Raw genomic sequence first — 23,628 nt, 5'->3', positions numbered from 1 at the left:
TTACATTATCCTTTTACAAGAAAATAATTTTATATTTGCCCCGCAAAGAATTGAATTTTTATTAGTTTAAAAATTATTTACATGTAATTAAAGAAGAAATCTGTGTATTTTTGCATCCGATGTAAGATGATCGATAAAGTCTTATCATGTGTTTGAAAGAATCACGCGGATATTCTGTTGTTCTTTGTTCTTCGTACGCTGTAATAAATTTTCTTGTTTCCAGGAGAGTGAAATTTATCAGAAGTGCGTGCGGGCGCCGCCGAATCGCACGATATTCGATAGCGAGAGTCCGCCACCTTATCGGACGCCAAGTAGCAGCCAACATCTCCATCCGGGACTGCTCGATATGCCCGGTGATCGGGTGACGCGGAGTCAGAGCCCCAGCAGCAGCAATTTGTTATTGAATACCGCACGCTCGATGTTCAAGATGTTCCCGAGCCATACGACGCCATCGTCGACGTCGATGCCGGTCAACAAACCGCCCTTTTCCAGTTATTCCGAGTCCAGTAGTAACATGAGCAGTAATCTGAGCAGTAGCAATCTGTCCAACATCACCGTGGTGCCCTGCGAAACCGACGAAAGCCGGCAAGAGCAGCAGCAGCAGCAGCAACAACAGCAACAACAGCAATTCCATCAGAAGGTCTGATCCGCGGCGTCTTCCTTCCTTGACGCCGTTGTCGTCATTGTCGCAGCCGCATCGTCCGACCTCGAGAATGAACGATGGTTGTCAAAATCGTTCTGCGCGACTGCAATGACAATGACGACGCCCTTCAAGACTGACTCACGGGAGAAACTTCAACATAGGATAAATTCCATCGGTCGTGTTCCATCGTGTTCAGCAACGTGTATTGAATATACGCGAGAGAATATATCCTCCTCCCGGCCAGTGGTATCCTCGTTGGATCGTTCTTCCGGCGTTCTTCTATAATGTGTGTGTGTATGTGTGTGTGTGTGAGAGAGAGAAAAAGAGCGAAAGAAAGAGAGAGGGTCGTCCGTTCGTGGCCTAAAGGAGGGCCGGCGGAAAGTGTAAAGAAGCCGGCTCCTAGTAGTGACTGAAGTCAAATCAGTCATCAAGACTGCGCTCAATCGCCGTGCGTTGGTTCGCATCTGTTCTCCTTTTTTTTTCTTCGACCGAGAAAATCGATGCGCTGTCGCCACCGCCGTTGTTGACGCGTTTCATTGTGCAATTCCATACGCGGCCAGTGTCTAGCCTAGATCTCAAGATTATTTCAAAGCGGTGGTGCGGAGATTACGATATTGGGTCGAACGCGAAGAGAGGATAAGAAAGGATGCAGAATTGGACGGTCGAAGCTCGACGTGGAAAACGGCGTTACCAACGCGCGACGGAAAGCGATGGCCTATCCTGGGACGAGGGGATTCCCTGTCCGGGAATTAGACGGCGAGAAGCTTCACTTCGAGGAGAAACTGGTGCGAGCTTCGCAACTCTCGCGATACCGATTCAACGACGAAGCGGATCCGCCGGTTACCCTCTTCCAGCTCTCGATCGGAGGCTCGATCGTCGGACATCGCGGAAGTTTGTTCATCGCGACGAAGACTTAGTAAATTATTTATTATCGATATAACATTTTATTCGCGACGGGCGGCTGCTGCGCGACGGCCGGACGGGGCAAGTGTGGTTTCACGCATGGTGGTTGTGGAGAAAAAGAAAAAAAAAACGAACGAACGGGACATGAGTTGTATGAGCGAATTCGTTCGGTTGCGTGAGTGCGAGACCAGGCGTACGAGTAAATGCAAGCGCGCGTGTGCGGAACGAGTAGAACGAAAGACGCGCAAGAGGCGCGGCTAATTGCAGGGTCGAGGGAAAAAATGAAAGAAAAAAAAGACAAGAAGAACGGGGACCCGCGCGCGCGCTCGCGCGTGTTTGTGTATGCGTGTGAGGAATTGTGTAGGGGGATAATGTAGTGCCAAGAGTGAAAACGGAAAACTCTGTACATATTAGGCTAGGTAGTTCAATATCAATATACTTATTACGATTAAAAAAAAAACGATATGCTACATACCGATTTAAAAGTAAAACATCAAACATACGTTACAAACACGCATACCATTAAAAACACGAGATGGCCGGCCGTACGAAACTATAACGGGACGCGCACACACTTCCGACAAATGTATGTTCTTCTGGCAAAGTCAAAGAGTCGAATATATTCTACCTCGAATGCTATGTGTACTTGAAGCAATCAACAACGGTGAATCTTTTCCGACATAGAAATTAGAGAGTAATTATATAAGGGAAATTTGTGTCGATCTCTTGTTGAGTTTAAAGATTATGTGTTCGTAATCATTATATGTTCAATCATAATCATTATAAGTAGCAAATTGATGTACCGATAATTTATTTAAAAAATTAAAAAAGAGTTAGAATAGATGATTCATCTGTTATCGCGTTACATTGATACATAATCTCTAGAATAAAGTAAGATTTTCGAAATTAAGATCGCGAAATTTCTCGCAACTCAAATAGTTGGAACGGAAAAGTTTAATGGTTCCTCCAATATGTAGCTTCTTTCTCTTTAGATTAGAATTACATTATAATATGCAAAGAGGAAACATAAACTGCTTGGCATGGTTACATCGATATTTCTGGTTAACTCTTGCTTCTAGCAATTGCTTATCTCTTACTAAGTTATTCGTGTAAATATATAACAGAAAGAAGGGAATTTACTTCATTAACGTATTGAGTTAAATCCAATGTTGATCGACGTTAATGCAACCGGTAATTAACGATCGACTATAGTGCATTCGTGCATCGAGGAAGAATCAAATTGATCGTTATTTGTTCGATAAATATTTGTTTTGCAGACAGAGTACGTTTGTAATGGCGGCGTGCAGACAAGAGTACATTTGCAATGCAAATCTATGAGTATGCGCATCCCTTTCGCGTTCCGAATGGCTCGCCCTGTGTCCGACATAACGCTATCTTTATTATTATTCAAATAGATAAGGCCTCAGTTTTGACAAAATAGGACGAGTTCTGCTCGAATAAAATTCGAGTTTGATGACGCGTTTTGCAGTATAATAAATAATTTCATTTTAACATAACAATTTATTCTTAAAAATTAACGTGATAAATTTCAAACTTCAAACACGTTAATATCAATAGTTTATACTGATTACATGGTTTAATAAATCATTAAACTGTACATTACACAAGTTTTAACAGGATTACTTTTAAAATATTTCTAATATTATTTCTCATAAAGTATAGATATTTAAATTTTTACAAGATCAAAACATCAGCTATGAGTGTGTCCCATGCGGAAACGCCTTGTCAACTTTGAATCTCAATTTCGAGATAGAGCGAATCACTTGATTATTTCATGAGAAGTCACCAATTATTATTGTATTTCTTAAGGGTTTGCGACGTAGGGAGAAATTGCAATGAAATTATACCGATACGTTTCCCTTTGTGATTACGGATCGTGCGTGGCGTACGAGGAATGCGCGAGACGGAAAGGCAGGTGGCACGTGTAGAGCGAAATAATGTCTTGTGCGATTTTGTTGGCGTTAGTTTCGCGAGCTTCCGCTTCATTTCCGAGGAAATGTCGGCTTGGCGGCTCTTAAATATTAATTCGAAATTCTGTTAAGTGCATACAAAATTTGTATTATACCACCGCCCGTGCGTATCCGCGACGCAATTTTATCACAAATTACACTCGACGGGAGATTCAGCATTCGACATGCGTGAAAGTGTAATGTCTTGACGGCGAGGTCCTAATCAACGTTAACAAATTCTTCCTAAGAAAAATTATAAATTTTAATCTTCGTGAAAGTGTCTGGGCAATTGCGCCCGCACAGCGACGTTGTTTCGTTTCATGTTCATTAAGTCGTTGTGCGGTGAGTTGGGGGAGAAAAATATCGTCTTTCTGTTTCACCTTTGAGATGTGTTCACGCGCATGCAATATTAGGCGACAAAGTTTAATTATATTCTATGTAAAGAAATTAGCGCGTGTGCGGAGCGAAGCGATCAAGGAGAAATATTAGCAAAGATATTTTTTTTTCTTTTCGAATTTTCACTTCCATATTGTCCTTTCATTCGCCTTCATCTTCCGCCGATTACAGTCACACTGTCTCGCGCGGGCATTTATCTTTTATAGAAAAGATAAACCGTACATGCGTGTTCTTTGGAGACAGATTCTGACAAACGCAGAAGCTAAAAAACAGAAAAAAGCGCAGTATGGAAGTGAATTCGAGAAAAAAAATTGTATAATTCGATGGGTCCTGTGCAAGTTTTGGTTAAATTTGCGACGTTGTCGACTTAGATTGAATTTAAAATACGACGACGCGAGCGCGAGATATTTTAGACGATAAGTTCTAGGTGAAGTAAAATTTTTAGCAAGCTATTGTCGATTACTATTATCGCTATCAGACATCGTGATATATCTAGCAATTTGTTAATTGGGATTTGATGAGAGGTGCGAGACGTATGAGTATAATCGTGGCCTTTCGACACGAGAGAGAAAGAGAGAGAGAGAGAGAGAGAGACAGAGAGAAAAAGAGCGAAAGAGTGAGAGAGAGTGAAGGAGAGAACAGAAAGGTAAAAAAGCGATTTCAGATGAAATATCCTTTTGTTCGTCCGAATTCATGGTTCAACCTTCGAGATTGTCTTTTTTTAAGCGAAATTTTAAAAGTCAAAATTACATTTTTTGGCACAAACTAATTGTTTAACAAACTACTCGACTTACCAAATTATCAACCAAACGTTTTAAAGGCTAGAAAAAAAGAAAATAGAGATTTTTAATTGATATAATTCGAATCATCGAACATACATTTAATAAATAATTTTTATTGAATGCTGCATACAAAGTTCAAATAAATAAGATTTCCTTTCTCAGCAATCTCATTGTAACGCGAGGCGCCGGCTTGATCGTAGCATCGTCTGCGATTGTTGCAGTGCGCAACGTCAGCAGACTCCGCAGCGAAACCGTAATGTTCCAAAGTCCATTGCAAAATACGAGCAAAAAAGCAAGTCGGAAGCAGAAAGTAACAGTCAAGTCATAAGTTTTTGTTACATGAAAATAAAATTGAAGATACATATTTGATCATTCATTTCTTCACAAGAAAAAAAAAGTCTCATAAATGAATACTCGATGAGAATGAATTTATTCTTTTTTCCGATGATTTCAAGAATTGAACTGTTTCTGTGGACAGTTGTATTTTTAAAGTATTGAAGATCTTTTCGCATTTCTAATTCCGTCTTGATTTCTTATCGTTGACTTTTAAAACAAGACGATCGACCAAACGATTTGCAGCTCTCGTATTATATGAAAATTAAGGTGCAAGATCAAGCTAGCGATTGCCAATTAATCTAGTCACGTTGAACCGTGTGTCCGGCTAGGGAACAATCACGGCCGTCGATCCACCAATTTGGATAACGTAGCCGATAATACCATCGTCCTCGTCAGCGATTTTAGCGGCGGAAAGGATAAGACTCTCTCTCTCTTTCTCTCTCTCTCTCTCTTAGGCGCAATGTGATTTCCCAAGGTGTTCCAAAATAACTCGCGTCCTCCCTCCGGCGAAATTGCGACGCGGAGCGGAGCGGTTGCAAGCGGGGGTCGAAAGCGGTGTCCTCCCCCTCTTTTAAAGGCTTTCGTTTCTAAGCTGTAATTATAATTGTACTGTTGGTAGGATCGGTATGTCTAGTCCCTCGCGGTGGAAGGGAGGTCGAGAGCTTCGCCATTGTCCCTCTCGCAAAATCCACCCTGTAAGTCTTTCGATCAATCAATTCTAATTTTTCCCCTTATCTCTTCCTCCCCTTAATTCACCTTTGGCGTGAATTTGTCTGATCGATTTGTCTCGCGATTTTGCATTTGTTAATTGGTCTGCGAGTTTCCACGTGAATCGTTTCGCCATTTCCATTTTTTTACTCTTTAATAAACTTTAATTAAATGAAAAATTTATGTTCCGCGTTGTACGATACCGAAAAAAAAAATCAAAGAACTTCGGAACTATGGACCGATTGATGGGTTCAAAATTGCGAATCATATTAAACGAATGAAATCATATTAAGAATGATGTCTCGCCGTTGTTCGTAGGTACGTTGCGTCCTGCAGTCAGCCCTCCTACTGTTGCGTGCTAATAAGGGAGGCTCGTAACACGAGACTCCTTTTTACAACCGTTTTATGATCGCAAAAAACGAAAGGAATCAATGAGTCATGTGTCATCAGCTTACCTTATCAGTGCAAAAGTGTTATCTAAAAAAAGAGAGAGTGAGTGAGAGAAAGTGAGTGAGAGAAAGAAAGAGAGAGAAAGATAAGTGCGTGCAGAGGAGCGTGACAAAGGCAGAAATCACTGAACTCTGTATATACCAGAAAATGCATTTTTCCATATAATTCTTAAAGTTAGTCGAGGAAAACATTTAAGAGAATAGTTTTGTTTTTAATTGCATGGGCGTTAAAAGATTGGTCTAGAAAGTTTAGTGTTCGTTATAGTTAAATATATTTTCCTTTAATAAAATATATAAAATAGATCTTTTTATATATAAAATACATATATATTATATAATTATATATATTATATAATATTATATCTATATTATATAATATAAATACATATATGTATATGTATATACATATATTACACACGTACACACAACACACGCGCGCGCGTATAAAGATCTATTTTGAAAAGTTTATGTGTACATACATATTAGATTGCACACAGAGAGAGAGAGAGAGAGAGAGAGAGAGAGAATGAGAGAGAGACAGAGAGAGAGAAAGAGAGAGAATGCTACTTTGGAATTATTTTTTCTCGGCATTTTGAAGTACGCGTTTCGGTGTGTACAGAGTTCCGTGGCGGAAATAAAAGACAGAACTTGTCGCATGTCATTCGATAAGTTCAAACAGCAAAAATTGTTTAACTGTGGCAATGCGCGAGAGCGGGCGAGAGAGAAAGAGAGAGTGAGAACGACAGAAATGGAGAGAAAGAGATAGCAAAAATCAGGACTCCTTTTTTTTTTCAACGTAATCAATCGATGTCGTAGGAACAATGTTAAAGTAGTAGATCGCTTCTACCGAGAGTAACGCGAAGAAAAATCAAGATGCAAAGTTAAAAAAAAGTCTCATCTCGAAGGAAGTAAAAACAGTTCGCGCGGCTCGTCACGAGTAGCAGTGAAAGAGACAGGAAGGGAGAGGGTAGAGAAAGAAAAAGGAAAAGATCGCATGGATTCGTGCTGCACTCGGAGAGAGGCGCGTCGCGCTTGCGAAATTGCACATTTCGAATGCGAGTCACGTTCGTTCGAGCGCGCCATGGCAGGGCGTGAGAGAAAGAGAGAGTGAGTGAGTGAGTGAGAAAGAGAGACAGAGTGAGAGAACGCGACAGAGAGAATGAGAGATATAAAAGGGAGTTCTTTTTATACACTATAGAGAGTCGTACCACACTATCACATAGGGAAAGAAGAAAAAGACATGTTCGTTGTTCACTGCTCTGGCTTGCTAGAAAAAAAAAAAGAAAGCAAACAATGTAACACACGATAGGTCGGCGGGGAGGCTGCTCAAGTCTCGACTTTGAGAAGCTTGATGAAGACCGAAAGCCTCCGCGGGCAGTTCTCCCCGTTCTGCCTCCAATATAAATCGGCAACACTTCGACATTGCAAGATTATTGGTGTACTTATCACGCAGTTTTCTACAAAATAAAGAAAACGGTTTTGACAAAAAAAATCAGGGAATGATGCGTTTCTGCGTGATTATTTCAGGAAGACACCTGTTTCCTTGATCCGCCCTGTATTCCTAAAATATATATGTATTTATATTATATTTTACAACTATATTATAATTTTATTTGTTAATTTATAGAAAGAACATCAAAGCTATATATAATAACAATATAAAACAGCAGAATAAAATTGTAGTTTTAAAAGGTTGTGTTTACACTCCACACATTTTTTTACATTAGATTTTATTTCAAGTTGTCAAAATAAAATTCTGCTCTTATCATAAGCAGAAAATTTATCAAACAATGTATTCTACATATAGAAGCGTGTGTGATACGGGTATACAATTTTTAATTCTTTAATTTTATTATTTTTAAAATAATATGTTTTTAACGATTAATAACGTTAATATTTAATATTATTAAATTTCTAATAAATATCTAATAAACGTAATTTTATACGTGGAATTATTTACACAGATACTTATACATATTGCAAAATACTCAAAAGAGATGAAAAGTAGGTGAAACAATTCTCTACTAGATGAAGTAATTCTTCAAACTGAATCATCGGCCGAGTGAAAGCTGAAACGTTTGACGAACCCGACATGGTTTTACCGCAGAGGGAGAACCGCACGAGTTGAACGCGCAATTACGGTTGTTTAAACGCGTCCGCATCCGCGGCGGGCGAGGTCGCTTAATGAACGTGAGAGACCAGGTCCGTTCAAAATGGCGCACGGACGTGGGGGTGGCAGGAAGAAGAGGGAACGGGTGAACGCAGCGGAAGCTATATACGTCGTAAAGACGAGTGGCGTCGCGTATATTTGGTAAGCCACGCATTCGGAAATAGAACGTCCCTTCTTGCCTTACCTTATGAAAGTGTTGCGCCTCCACTTTCCTGTCGTGTACTCTCAGCTCGTATGCGCGCTTTTCGATTTTCCCATCTCTTAATCGACCCCCGATCATCCCTTCACGCCCTATCCTTTATTTCTCTGTGAGCTTTCCTATAGTCAAATATGGGAAAATGAAAACGCCCAAGAGAGCACATGGAAGGGAGAAAAAAATTTCGTCTTATTTACTTTACGATTTAATACACAAATAAGAATTATATAAAATCTAATTTAAAATTTCTTATATTTGAATCAGCCAAGATCACATCTTTCTTTTGCGTGAATAATATTGGAAATTATAAATTTTTTATCTCTGTCATTTAAAGAGATATTATCTATGTTTCGTATTAATTCACTTTACATAAATAATAGATTAGACGGAACGCCGCAATATCTATTTTATGTTTTTATATTTAAAAAGAATCTTTAGCTAATTTATGCATATTATTGTTTTATTTTTGAATAAAAACATTTGTTCAAAATAAAACGATAATATACATATAAAAACAATCGTAATTTTATTCTTTTACTTTAGCATTGTTATATGTAAAAATTCTAGTTGCAATTCAAAAATAAAATCCATATTTTCTAAGATGTTTCACTCGACTTTTCTGTGATTTTATTTATAAAGAAAAGAAATAATCGTACTTTTCGGCAAAAACAGTTTAAAACCACTAAGTTTTATTTTACGTACATATTTTTCGTATTTTCTCAGAACGAACTTTGCTCAGTTCGCTTTTTCTTGCGATGATCGAGGTTGAAAATAGCTTATATATATTCTTGGGTTAAGGGAAACTAACAAGCGACTATTCAACGGATTGCTAGATTTTTTATCTCTATATTAGATCTTAACAAAGGTTTTTCTCTAAATGTTGTATAAAAAAGTATAAAACATTAAAATATATTGAAATAATAAACACGTAATAATAATCATCAAAATGTTAATCAAAATATCTCGACAGTATTTCTATGAAAAATTTCTGATTAGTCATTGATGGCAATTAGTCTTATCAATTAATGACTATTATTTTGAATCTACTGTTTGTTTTTAATTAATATACCTGAACTTCTGGTTAGACATGATGTGATATTATTCTATTAATTATCTCGACTTAATCTACGACAAATTTCGTATTAGTCAATATTTTAGCTATATCATTTTATTATATGCTTGGATTTACTATTTGTTTTTAGTTAAAATAGTTTAAAATCCTCTGATATAATATTGATTTTTTTTTACAAAACGTCAGCCTCTCACAATCAGCCATTTATAGAAAGTTAAAAATTGTTCGTCCCCTTCCTCCTTGGACATCTGCAATTATTATTTTCGGATATCCGCAAATTATTCACCGGTTATCGCGAAATTTTCAGCCGAATCATAAAGCGCGGAGGAACCGAAGCGACGAGTTTGTTTTTCCATACACCGCGAATCCAGATGGCCGCGAGTTTTATTTCAGCGACACCCAGCCGCTTATCCGTGTCATTTCGCGTCTATTTCTGTCTAACGGAAGTTTAGGCAGAGTCTGAATATAACATGTTTGTGCCGAAAAATTGCTCTAACCATCGTCGCTTGGAATTTTGCAATCGATAAAGACAAAAATGTTCTACAAAGATAAAGTCACATATCCCTTCGATTTTATTAAAATTGCATTATATGAAAAATAAGAAAAAAAATATAAATAAAACAAATATATAATACAAACATGTAAAATGATTTAATGTTATCTATTATATACTCAAATACAAAAACCGATAAGACATTTATTACATAACTAAATCTTACACGAAAACTACAACCTGTGATTATATATATTCACAAAAATATAATAAAGTACAAAGTGTTTAAATTCTGAGAAGTAAGGGGATATTGCTTTAGAAAATTTATGTCGATATTTGGCAAATTTTTCCTCAAAATTTTATTTTATAAAAAGCTAATATACATCGACAAATATTGCCACAATAATTTCTTATAATTTCTCTATTTGTGGTAAGAAAATGTAGAAATTTCTCAGTTTTTACTTATCTTCTTCCCTAATAGGTTATTAGAATATCAATCAATTTAATTTTTACTCTTTAATACTTTCACAAAATTGCCTAGACTTGAAACATTTAATAACGAATTTCTCTATACATTTTAAAAACACAACATCTGCAGTTTTTATTGAGAAAGTCACGACGCAACGTTTCGCCGACTTCGAAGAGGAAGCCGCCTGGTTTTCGCGCAGGCACACAGACCTGCTATTGCGCAATATGGAAATATCTGATTTTTATTTCGGGGCCTGCAACTCGCGCCGAGTAATCGCCGAGTGCGAGCCTGTAATTTTTCTCCGAGTGAGTTGCGTCGGGAGGGCCGAGGAGTCGCCGTATCGCACGTCACTCAACCGGGCGCGCGATTCGCGCTTTGAAGGTACGACGGGTGTCGAGCTTGAAGACTCTCAACTGCGGATCGTCGATCATCGACGCCGACCATTGATCTTGCACTAACGATCGTGCCTCTCGAGAGTTTCTCCGGCCTATAAAAACAGACGCGATACTCAATGATCCTCTCGCGAGCGAGACCTCCGTCTATTCACGGCATTCTGAGAGAAGGTTGACTCGAAGAAGCTCAAGCTCTTATCTTACGCATCACGATAAACATCGAATTAATTTTCTTATTGAAATTACCTGTCACTCCGCAGTTATCGTGCCGTCGCGTTATCGGCTAATTTTAAAGTTCGTTAACGTTCCACCCAAAAAAATGTTTTTCCGATATAGACAGATTTCTTGACATCACAACCAAAATGTATCGCTAATTTTTGTATCAGCTAGAATTTTGGCTGTCACGTATAGAATTTGAAAATCCTGCTTCTATCAGCTGGATTGATTAGATGCAATACATATACATATCATAGCATGTGCTAATTATTTATCTACCTCAGTTAGATTTTACACACATATAATTTTCGTTGCAAGATCATTTTTTTGAATGTCCATTTAACTGAAATAAGTTTAAATTTGTTAGAGAATAATTGTGTGACCTCTTTGGATATATAACGTAAAGTATATACTATTATATATATGGTTGAAATAAATAAATTATACTTCAAAAATTCTTTTAAAAACTAAAAATTCTTTCTCGACTTTTAAAATCACGGAAAAAATATCAGATATTTCATTTCAGATATTTTTGTTAACTATCTTATAAGTATTAAAATCTTTAATTACCTTTTATGTAGCACATAGAGGGTAACTAGTCTCCATTATTTTAATATGTACAATAAAATAAAATAATTTATCACTCAATGATTGAAGTCAAATCTATTCTAAAGATGAACGCATGTTAAACAAACAATATATAGTAAGATTAATTATATAATTCCATAAGAGAGAATTATTTACCTGTCTTAGATTTAAAAAGTGTTAACCTGCACATTTTGCATCTGTCAAGAAATGAATGTTTAAAGGACTGTTCTGCCCCGAGGTGTATTCCGAATAGTAGCAGCCGCGAAAAGGGACGCCGGCCCGTTCGTTGTCTATTAATACCGGAATATATTTCAATCGATCGAAATAAAAATCGGCGCGCGATACGCGCGTGCGTGAACGCGTGCGATTTGCGTGGGTGCGTGGGTGCACCACGGGCCCAAATAGACGACAGAAGGAAGAAGAAAGGCGGCGCCGCGCCGCGCCCGCCGGCGCGTGCGCGCTACGACGTTGGCGTCGCGACGCCTTCTTGAATGAAACACTAACAGTCAGTCGCATCGAGACATCCACCCTCACATCGTTATCACTCCCGCGGGGTACCAGTCGAAGGGGACTTATTCAAAGGACTTGATCGCATTTACTTCAAAGATCTTCGACAACTCGAGATCAGAAATCGAAGGGTGTAGCACACAGTGTGGCCTAATCCAATTTTTTTATTTTATTTTTGAAAAATTTAAGAGAGAGAAAGAGAGATTAAGTTAAAAGTACTTAATAAATCAAAATAAAATTCTCGATTTCAGTTTATAGATTCATTTATAGACCCAGATTTTGATTGAAATTTTTCAAGTTTCTCATGAAAAAGAGAAGTGGAATTGTTACTGCATCCAGCCTTGCAATCGGAAACTTGTTATCTTAATGAATTCTATTCAAAATTTTAATGGAGATGTACAAATTTCCTACGAAGTTCCTACCTGTGTTCTCATTTCCGTCCATTCAAAGATTTTCTGTATCCTTTATTTTTAATCTCTAATTTCTTATTCCTTATATTCTCCTCAGCTTCAGATTCATTTCAATCAGAATTTCTCCTCTTTTAAATCGCTCCTCTTTCTCGCAACTTCTTCCCATCGCAATGAAACCAAAAATCATCACCTGAAACGCTTCGATTTCATCATACATTGCTGCGAAATTATATGTCAGAAGAACAAGAAGAAAACGTCATACATGCACTCGTAATATCATCAATCTGAAAAAAAGACAAGATTCGAGAAAAGAAAGAAAAAGAAAATTTGAAAAAAAAAAGAAATTACAGAGAGACGAGATGATCATGTACGAAAGAGAAAAAAAAGACGAGAGAGAATATCAGGAAGAAATTTAATCGTATCATCTTCTATAATTCTCGGCCTGTAACAAAAAAAAGGAACGCCTTTCTATGATCTGGAAATTCTATGACCATAAACCTGTTATAAAGTTTATCTACATGGAGATTGCACATCTTTCAATTTGATCTTAATATGTGTAACTCTTTGAAAAATAAGTGGACTATATTTCAATCATTATATCTCAATCAATAACAAAATTAATCTTTCAAGAAAGTTAATAAGAAGAAATGAAAATATAGATGAACTATGCTCAATACAAGACTTTCAAAAAAAGACGACAGACGTTTCTTTAAAATAATGTCTAATTGCATATCCCTCATAATATAATCTTTGGAAACATGAAATTTGATGAGTGGAAAGAATATTGAACAAATATTGAACGATTGTACACATTATCATTACATTGAAAGTGCACCGCAAGTTGTGTTAGAAAATTTCATCTAGGAAAGTTCCCGTTACGAAATCTCTAATAATAAACTATGTAAGTAATTTTTATATTGTGACAGGGTCACATCTGTAAAAATTAATAGTATTTCGTAAAAAGTACATATTACATTTATTTCGTAAAAATTACAGATTATAATAAATCTAATTTCGATTATTAATATCCGTATACGTTTTTGCAAATCGTAAATAATAATATTTAAGTATTAACAATTTCGCGATATTTTTTATCTACAATTTTTATTTTCTTTATATATTGCTTTTTATACATTTTTTCAAGTTGATCTTAAAAGTGAAAAAAGCTTGTATTTGATGCTAATAAGTACAAATGCTATATTTCACAGATTAACGTTAGCATATGTTTTAGCATATTTTATTCAAATTACTGGATAATAATCAATAATTTGAAGTACAATCCAATGTGAAGTAAAACAATTATGAGAATAAAGAAGAGAGTGAATCCGAAAGTTTCATTATGTCATATATATAACATTTATATATGTAATTATCAGATTATAGAAATATTATAACATTTACAACATAATAAATGTAATTTATGATCAATTCGTGATTTTTTCTCATCACGAGGCAAACGTCTCGTTGAAATACATATAGCATCATATAACATTAGCACATGTCAACTAATCTTCAAAATGAGATAATAAGAGTAAAACTCGTTACAGGATTTAATATGGATTTGGGAAAGTGCCAGAAGAGAGAGAGAGAGAGATATCCCACACGTTACTAAACTTTATTCGCGTTATATTTACAGGACGGCTTGCGTACTTTCGTGGTCGAGAGAGTTGATATTTTAATAGCATTTGGCAATTTAATAACCACGCAGAAATTTTCCCGCTGACGAATGACACTTGTGCATTAAGGCGTGACGATGGCCTAAAAGCCCTAAAGTATACTTTGCGGAGATGACAGATGAATGCAAAAGTAGACGAAGAAAAAAAAGACCTCACGCACACACGATGTAATTTCGTTAAATTTTTGTTTTTATCATTTCAACACTCATCAATTTGAACGAATAATTTTTTTTGTCTTCACTGCAAGTTTTTTTTCAAGAAAATTTTCTGTTATTTTATCAAACATTTCCAATATTTAACTTTTTTCATATAACAGATAATATAATTAAAGATAAAATATTAAATTTTACGTCATCTCTATTATCGCGTATATTCATATGCTACACATTGACGATGGATATTTGACGATGGATTTCTTTTATCGCTCAACTTTCTGTAATACATGCAGTTTCATGTCTAACTTTGTCAACACTTAAAGTGCAAGTTTGAGTTGCGTTCGCGAATTAATTCGCACTCGAGTTCGCGAGCGTTTGTACGCTCGACGAAAGCACACAGCGACGAGCATATTAAATGTTCAGATGTATTCGCATAGATATGAGTATCCGTTACGTAAGGGAGGTCTTAATATAGCGAAACACTCGCTGGATCTTAGCCACACGGATTTCGCACGCGGATATTCGAATAGCACGTCCGTCGCGCGAGGGTGGAGGCGGAAAAAGCGCGCGCTGAGCTTTATCGTTACTCGATTTCAAATCGCATTAAATCTCAGCGTACCGCGAAAACGAGAGAATATGTGGGCGAGAATAGACATTAGACTCTCGGGGCTTCATTCCAGCTGTTTGGTAATCCTATCCGGCGAGAAAGAGGAAGACGGAGTGGAGCTCTTCTTGCTCCTTGCATTAAATTAATTGCGGCTCTATTTTTGGAATAACCGCATTCCATTTGGAATAACCATTGAAGTGGAAAATTTGTTCTGGAGATTTTAATAAAGAACGAAAATTAATTTGCTCACGGGATTTACATAGAGTGAGGATTACTTTATTCTCGAGAGATTTATGAAGCGCGAAGGTGATGTATGTATTTTCCAGCACGTCTAGTGTATGTAAAATAAACGCGCTTTCTCCTTGATACTCCTCCAGAATTAATTCTCCTCGTTCTTCAAAACTCCAGGGAGCGACGTTAAGCCTAAAAATCTCGGTAGAAGAATCGCGAGGCGAGTTCAATTGAATTCAGTATTGCTGAATGTCAGGAGTGAAAAAAATGTAATCTTGGATCTTTAACGAGCGTTATGATCATCGCGAAAGTCGGCGGAATGCGAGGCGTTAAAATGGCAACAATTAGCGTTGATGTGCGGCGAGACGGAGAGATACGTACAAAATATCTTTCGCGATTCTACAGTGTGTCCCCCGACACACGCGATCCGTCACACGATCATTTCGCGTCATTTACTAAACAAACAGACTGACAGACGCCTCTTCCTACTCGCATATTTTCGACCCGCTCGTATGTGCCAAGATCTCGTGTCGACTTGATTAAGTCGCCGAAATCACGCCAGGCATCACTGCCGATTAGTACACTTGCAAAATAGTCAAGATGCAACAGGTATATCATTGTTCGAGACATCGAGAGACGTTATGTCATTCGGACAGATCCGCGACATGTATTTTATTCGCAACAATTATTCTTACATTAGCGAGAATTTATTTCAAAAGTTTGCGACGTCAAAATTAAGTCCTTACAAACATTTAATACTGGCAGTATGAAATTGAAAATTAATTATTTATTTGGAGTATTAAAAGCAAGTACTAACAATAGTTGTTGTAATCATTGAAATTGAGAACTCTGTAGTACTATTATTTTTTTAATACAGCAGCTATTACAGCAAAGTATAATATTTCGTCTTAATGTTAGCTGTCACTTGTCAAGATACAGATTTCAATTTCTAAAGTTGAAGAAATATTCTCCATTGGGAAACAAATACAACAGCAATAAATAAAGTTTTAAAATAAGAAATCGTACAAGCGATGATGTGTAGCTTCGTGTAAAAACGATCAAATCACTCACAATCGGGTCATAGCAGATCCTGATTCAATTCTCAAGTTTAATTCTGACCGTCACCCCACATATAATACATCTTTTAGGGTTATATTAAGCTTGAGGATGGATTTAGAAAACGTGAAAGAATGACTATACTCTAAAATAAGAGCAAAATCCCACAAAGAAAGTTTATAAAATTATATCATGATTTGTTCAAAAGTTGTGTAAAAAAAAAATAAAAATAAAAATTTAGCCAATTTTCAAAGATTGAGATTTCACCCGACAATTAAACATATTTAATTGTCGATAAAAAATACATGTCTTTATTTATTATTATTCCGTAAATGTATTTAAAAAATCTCTGTTTGAAAGTGGGTCTTCTAAGATAAGAATTTTGAGAAAAATTTCCAGCAATGGAAGTTTTTATTTTAATACGGCATTGAAGAATCTTTCTTTACAAGTAAAGCAATTCGAACAAGACAGATTCTTGCATTAGCAGCATTAAAAAAACCATTGTACACTTTATTTTAATGATATCAAGCGATTTGCGTCACAATATCGTACACTTCGACGAAAGAATTGGGGACTTATTTATTCTTACAACCTTTGTTTAAAAAATTGCGACTGTAGCAAAATCAAGGAAGAAGCCGAGGTCCACAAAAAATCGCAACATTTTTCACAGTGGAAGCTTTGAGTCCCAATCGAAGCCTGACATGCAACAAAGAAGAATCAGCTTGAATCACGTGAGATAAGTCTGACGCATAAGTAAGGCTTTTCAGATTTGTTGACGAGAAGAGATTTCGCGAATCAGGTTGTTTCGAGAGATCGAACGCAGATGAAGCGCAGATTGGATGGACGAAATGTGGATGATCAAGAAAGATATTCGCTATGACACGAGCGGTACCCGGAGTGTTGGTCGAGGGTGTGTCTTTTTCCGCTTTGCTGCCGCTGAAATGGAGTCCGCCAGCAAAGGGGAACAGGCCGATCCTCCCGCACGAGCAAATAATCTTCGGCAACGGCAGACGAGCAGCACTCGTGCGACACGAAAGAATCTCTGCCACGAATCGTCATGGTAAGTTAATCCCGTCTAACAGGACGGAATAAAACATGCACGGAAATAGCTACCGCGTTTTTATTTTTTTATGACGACACTCTTACATTTTCTGGTGAAAATAGCGCTTATTGATCGATAAAACACGGATTTATGAAATTGTCTTGGCTTATAAAAGTCTCTCTTGTATGCAATTTTATATTGGAAATTATCATTAAGCAGGTGTTACTGTGAATTAAAGGAACAAATATTCAGCGCGTAGTTCCGCACGATGAACTGGAAATAAAACTCATGTAAAATTATTATTATGCACCAAGATTTAATCGAAAATGACACTCTGCACCAAGATGTAACCAAACTCTCTTTATTTTATGTTTTAAATTAAAGAGTTATATTGCGAGAAGTTCGAGAAGTAGAAACAAGCTCAAGTATTTAAATTATTGGCTAATTTAATATTTAAATCTTTGCTTAAAACTCAAAATCTATTTTCTATCTTTCTCGAGATATGGATTTAATGATCAAAAACAAAGATCAGAATATTCCTCCGTTTTGTGACGACTCTATTCGTGTTTACATATATTTCCAGTCATCGCACGTCCTCCTACGTTTGTTCTCTTCCCGTTCTTTTATTACGTCGTAAAAACTCTATCACGACGTTCTGGAATATGCAATCATTACTACAGCGAACGAGTTCGTTGGTTAGCAGCCGGGAACAGTATTGACGCCCGTCGTAAACGTTATGCCAGTTAATTAATGAATACTAGCGCGCGAAGGCTGGCTCACTGTCGAATGTCGTGGGACCGATTTTCGACGCATGTCGTATCTGTCGTCGAGGATGTCGGCTTCGTCGAATGATACACTAGCGACAAGTCGTTCGGTTTAAAGTCAACGACCGACGAGCGGAACGATGTACTGAAAATAAAGATGGATGAGGGATGAATGCCTCTTTTACCCGTCTTGATGCATTTACGTTGGTTAATTTATCCCGCTTGCGCGCTTGTAAAAGCGAATTAAGATATTTTTTTACACATACTACATACATAGGTACATCATAGACAAATTATAATCAGGATTGGATAAGTTAATACTTTTTTTTTTAACTAAATTAAGTTATTATTATTAATGGCTTATAAAATTAATTTAATAACGTTAAAAATTACATGAAGAAAAAGCTAACTCGGCTAAAGGTTACGTTAAGATTAAATTTATTCAAGTTAAATTCAAAGTTAATTTTGAAAAGCATTATTTATTAAATTAGAAAGTCATAATTTTTTTCAATTAGATAATCTAAAACAATTATAATATAGATCATGAAATGTATTTAATATTTTATTTGTGTAAATTAAGTTTATAAAAGAAACAGGAAAAGAAGAAAAATGTAACATACTTGCTAGTTTTAAAGTCCAATTTCTTAGATATTTTTTTATGTCATAAAAATATTAATTATTACAAAATATAAAGCAGTATTATAAAAACTGCTATATTATTAGATAAAAAATACTTTCCAGTTTAAATTTATGTTTTCAAAATTTTACTTTCAGTTTTTATATTAAGGAATATCCAAAAACAAAGTGATGTCACATTTATGTTACGGACGAAGCTGTAATGTGTAAAGATAATCGGTAAATCAGATTATTTCATTCAACCAGTTAATGCAATTCACTCTGAACCAATTTATCAAACAATTTGATGGATGGTTCAGAGTGACGATTCAGATTGTTTGATGAAGACTTAAGAATTCAAAAAGTTTGATGATGCCTGCACTTTTTAACCGATTGTAAACCCTTACAATTCTTCAATACAGATAATCCTATCGCTCATTTTACAAGAAGCATCGGGTTATAATTTGGTCACGAATATTTACATTTCAAAGAGATGAGAAGTGATTTACAAATGCATTTAACGATGACGAATAACGGGACGTAAGATTCTAAATATTATATACGGCGTGCAAATAGGCCGTACAATTATAATCCAATAGACATTTTTAATCGACGCGTCGCAAATCATTTCTGTAACGATCGTTCGTGTTGTTCCACTTAACGTGATTTATGAACTTTAAACATTCTATTTAGTGCTCTATCTTGTGAAACGTACTTGCGAAAACGTATCGCTTATTAGAAACATTATATTAATTTGACAATACTTCTTACGATCGTCCATGCATCCGTTAAAGTAATTGTTTGATAACTAAATTACTCTTGATCATGATTTATCATAATAAATTATTTAAAAAAAAAACGATTGACAAAGTATAATTCATTTGCAATGTTCAACGTATTTTTATATTTTTTATATTTGTAATTTATGAATATTTTATATTTGAATATAATTCATGAAAACCCATGTTTCCAGATAGAATGTCTAAAAGATCAGAATCTTCAACTTTTATTTCTACACAAAATAATTTCGAACTCAGGATCGAAAAAATGATTAGAGAAATGCACTTTTACATTTTCTATTCCCAAACAGGAACTTTGGCATCTATTTTTGACACAACAGTGAGAGACATTGTTAGCGCTCACTTCCGACGTATAGAGCTGCAATCAATTAGGCAGTCGCGCAAAGAGCGACGAGTGTCGAAACGACTGCGTTTCCTGCGCGCGGCCCTTCCCAGCTAAATTATATCGGAGCGACAAATTTATGCTTATGCAGCCTTCGAGGTCTTCACGAAAACGCCACATATTGTAGTCGAACGTATGTGCAGGCGGGACATGCGAGTCCATCTAAATTCCGAAGTTATACAAAGTTGTACAAGACTTCGTCGTTACATATCATGCTTGACAGGCGACGGGACATGAATTCTAATATCAAACGGTCGACTTACGCGGGAGATTAGAATCTTGCTCTCTTTTGAATGTGATATTCGTTTTAAGTAAATTACAGTGTGCATAATTTAATAACACTTAACCGAAGAATGGTCTCGATAAAATGGAAAAGTTATAGGTATAATATCCGTGCAACAATTAATAATTTTACAGCAGCTCATGTTAAACTAGGAAAATTATAGAAAAATTATATTCACAACTTTCTAATAGAAGAATTCTTCTTAATAAAGTAAAAAAATTATAAAGGAATGAAATAGTATCAGAGATGTACAAATCGAGATCTATTGACACTGAATCGAATCGAATTGTATAAAATTAAATCAAATCGTTAAAGGATAATTTTTAATTAACAATCTCATCTGATTCAATTTAATTCGTATTTTAATCGGGTAGTCCGAACATCTTTAAATAATATATAACGTTCACAGAATTGTAGCGTATATTTTGCGCTCCGTTATAATTTATGAAGCCAAGTAAAATGCCAAATTTCTCCCATACATTTCGTCGAAGCGAGAAGCACCGCGCGTTACCTCGCGTGTTACGCGCTCCAGGCACGTTTGATTACTCAAACCGACCAAGTAATTTGGTAAGAATAGAACTCTTCTAACCGCGTGTAATTGTTTCCAGACTGTGGTAACATTTTCAACAATACGTCGCGCCTGAAGGCGTGAAAGCAGCGTTCTTCCCCGAGAACAAATCTTTCTCCCCCCGAGTTTGCGGAGCGCTTCGCGTTTCTCGGCGTCGTCGCCGATTCCAGCAACGGGTTCCCGAGGAAAATAGCGAGGCAAGCGAGTAAGAAAACGCGCGATGGAGCGGCGGATCTCACTTTGCTGGCGGGTCAAACGGTTGCTACACGGTGTGTTGCTTAGGATTATTTCCGTCATCGTTTCTCTCGCACCGTCGCGCCTGCCGCCCCCGCTTTCGGCCAACGCTTATACGCGCGTGCCAGCGGGTTTCTCGTAAATATCGCCTGTGGATCGTGAACCTTTTGGTCATGGCGACGACGTCTGGGCACGGCGAATGCGAAAAGACGGGCAGGATGAAATTGGTATCGCTTTCTCAAGTTCAGTTTTCGTCGCAGATACGGGAAAATGCAATGGGCTTTAACTCCGTTCGTACGTGGAATCGCGGTGATTGTCGTAAGGTATAGGTTTTTCAAATTCCTAGGTTGCACAAGGGAGAACTAATAGAATTATATCAATTTTCAGCCTTGTTGCAATGTATGAGAAATAATTCAAAATAATCGATCCATTCTTTCTTAATTAATAAATTCAATTGTTGATTTGTGTCTTTCACGTATTATATTTCAATAATGAAGATTATCAGATAAAATAATTTGCAGATTTTTCAAGAAAAAAACATTATTTTGAAAGATAATTAAAAATTAATTATTTGTATCGTCGTTGCAATCAAGTATGGCCAATAATATCAATCTTCAGAGTAAAAAATAGTTTTAATTGCAAAAATCAGGCTACTAGATCGCTTGCAAAGATTCCAATAGTCTTAAAAGTTTCCTACTTCAATCTTAAAATTCACAAAAATTAAGTACTTGTGAATTTTCCAATAGAAATATTTCTTTATCAATCTATCATTCTCTTCACATGCTATAATAAAAACGAAACACAGTAAAAGTTTTCCATTTAATTTTTTCCAATTAATTATGCACTCAGATTGGAAATTTTAAACAAATTAGGCAAAGAGCACAATAAAATTATCTCTTGTGCGCGATATTTTCAACTGCGATTCGATTTGCACCGATCCGATACACAAAGGAAAGCGATCTATGTTACTGTGAGAACATCAGAAATTGACATCCCGTGACAACCGCGACTGCAATTACACCAGGCAAAGGCACGTCGTGATTGCGAGCGCAGTTATAGTCGCGGAAGGTGAACACCATGAGACGGAATCGCGCGTACGCGTCCGGGTAATTATAGTACGCACGATGGGAAAATTATGAAAGAGCGAGAGAGAGAGAGAGAGAGAGAGAGAGAGAGAGAGAGAGAAAGAGAGAGAGAGAAAGCGCGGGGTCGTTCACGCCACAGTCGCGACGCTTATCCGGATAATCCTGACTCGATGTCATATCCTGCTGCATCCGGTTGCAGGCGCATCCCTGATTCTCTAATTAGCTCGCTATATCCGTAGCGGATATGTGTCAAGATGCAAACCTTTCTAGTATCTTCTGACACGTTCGCGACACCATCCGTTTTGCCGACGGGTAATAATTTCGCATTATCATAAATGTCTATTTAATTTAAATATAATATATATTTCAAATTTTTTTAATATTAAAATCTTTCTTTATTACAATCAGTGAAAATTTTAGTTCCGATGTTATTTCTTGATTTTAATATAAAAAAGTTATTTCTACAAGTAAATTTAAAAAATGCCTACTTTTTGCAACAAATGTACATTGAAATGATATTAAAAGAATGAAAGATAGATGATAAAAATAAAGATTTTGTTCACATTGTATTTCAAATAAAAAATGTAGTTTTAAGACTTAAAAATATTTTAATTTAATTGTAAGTATCTCGACTTAAAACTTGAATTTAAATTCAAACTTAAGATTAAGGTTTAAATTTAATTATAAATACTTTCAAATCTTGGATTTATTTTATTAATTATAAACTGTTCGTATACTGTCCCATCAAATTTCAAAACTATAAATCACCTATTTTTATGTGAAATATTACTTTTGTATTTTATAAAACAATTCAATTTATATATTCATTTAACAAACTTTTAAGTGTTGAGCGTATTTGGGTATGGTGACGCAAAATAGTAGCGATGCACTTACGGTTCGCATACGCGTTGTATTTACTCCGCAAGAGTATGCAACGCGTATGCAAACCGTAAAGATCGTAACATAGTAACTGCGGAAAATATAAATTTACCGTAAGAGTAACGTACGCGTGGCGTTCCGCACCGATGATCGTGTGACCGCTTCCTGACCGGTGCAACGGATATGCGTAGGTGCAACGTGCATCTATCTTATGTCACAGCCAAATTTCGGAATCTTTGTCGCGCGCTAATGTGAACGTGAGATTTTGGCCCGTTGCCAATACTTTAAAACGATTAAACGGCTAAGTTTCCGAAACGCCGGATATTGTTAATTGTTGTTGCCATTCTTTAAACAAAGCTTTATGAGAAAGTAATATACGCGAAACGTATGATATAATGTCAAATGCAATATGTTACATATGTGTAAGTGGGTTTATTATAAAATCATTTAACTAATAAAAACTAACAAAATTTAAAATTAAAAGTTTAGAAGATTTCTTCTTAAATGTAGAGAAAGATTATGACTAAATATTTCTGAATTGTTATACTCGT

General features: G+C 36.3%; 1 protein-coding gene and 3 long non-coding RNA genes across 5 annotated transcripts in view; 2 read left to right on the top strand and 2 right to left on the bottom strand.

The window, feature by feature from the left end:
• The window catches only part of LOC105829083 (mitochondrial distribution and morphology protein 34), a 77,350-nt gene extending 72,259 nt beyond the window's left edge, over positions 1-5,091 (top strand). Inside the window, exon 4 of the mRNA XM_036284410.1 lies at positions 224-5,091. Within this exon, the coding sequence (XP_036140303.1) occupies positions 224-646 (423 nt within the window). The 3' untranslated portion in view covers positions 647-5,091. The remainder of the gene's footprint in view (positions 1-223) is intronic.
• Positions 1-23,628, bottom strand: part of LOC118644808 — a 47,383-nt gene that overhangs the window by 21,570 nt on the left and 2,185 nt on the right. The gene's annotated exons all lie outside the window — the stretch shown is intronic.
• On the bottom strand, positions 9,221-12,024 carry LOC114255527. Its single transcript, XR_004962587.1, has 2 exons — positions 11,940-12,024; positions 9,221-11,074 (listed from the first exon to the last, which is right to left on the bottom strand). It is a non-coding gene; the product is annotated as an uncharacterized LOC114255527 (long non-coding RNA).
• Positions 13,472-16,649, top strand: LOC118644809. The gene is made up of 2 exons (XR_004962588.1): positions 13,472-13,601; positions 13,932-16,649. It is a non-coding gene; the product is annotated as an uncharacterized LOC118644809 (long non-coding RNA).

This window comes from Monomorium pharaonis, chromosome 3 (assembly GCF_013373865.1).
Source record: "Monomorium pharaonis isolate MP-MQ-018 chromosome 3, ASM1337386v2, whole genome shotgun sequence".
In the NCBI taxonomy this organism is placed as follows: Eukaryota; Metazoa; Arthropoda; class Insecta; order Hymenoptera; family Formicidae; genus Monomorium; species Monomorium pharaonis.
This window is presented reverse-complemented; position numbering and strand designations above follow the sequence as displayed.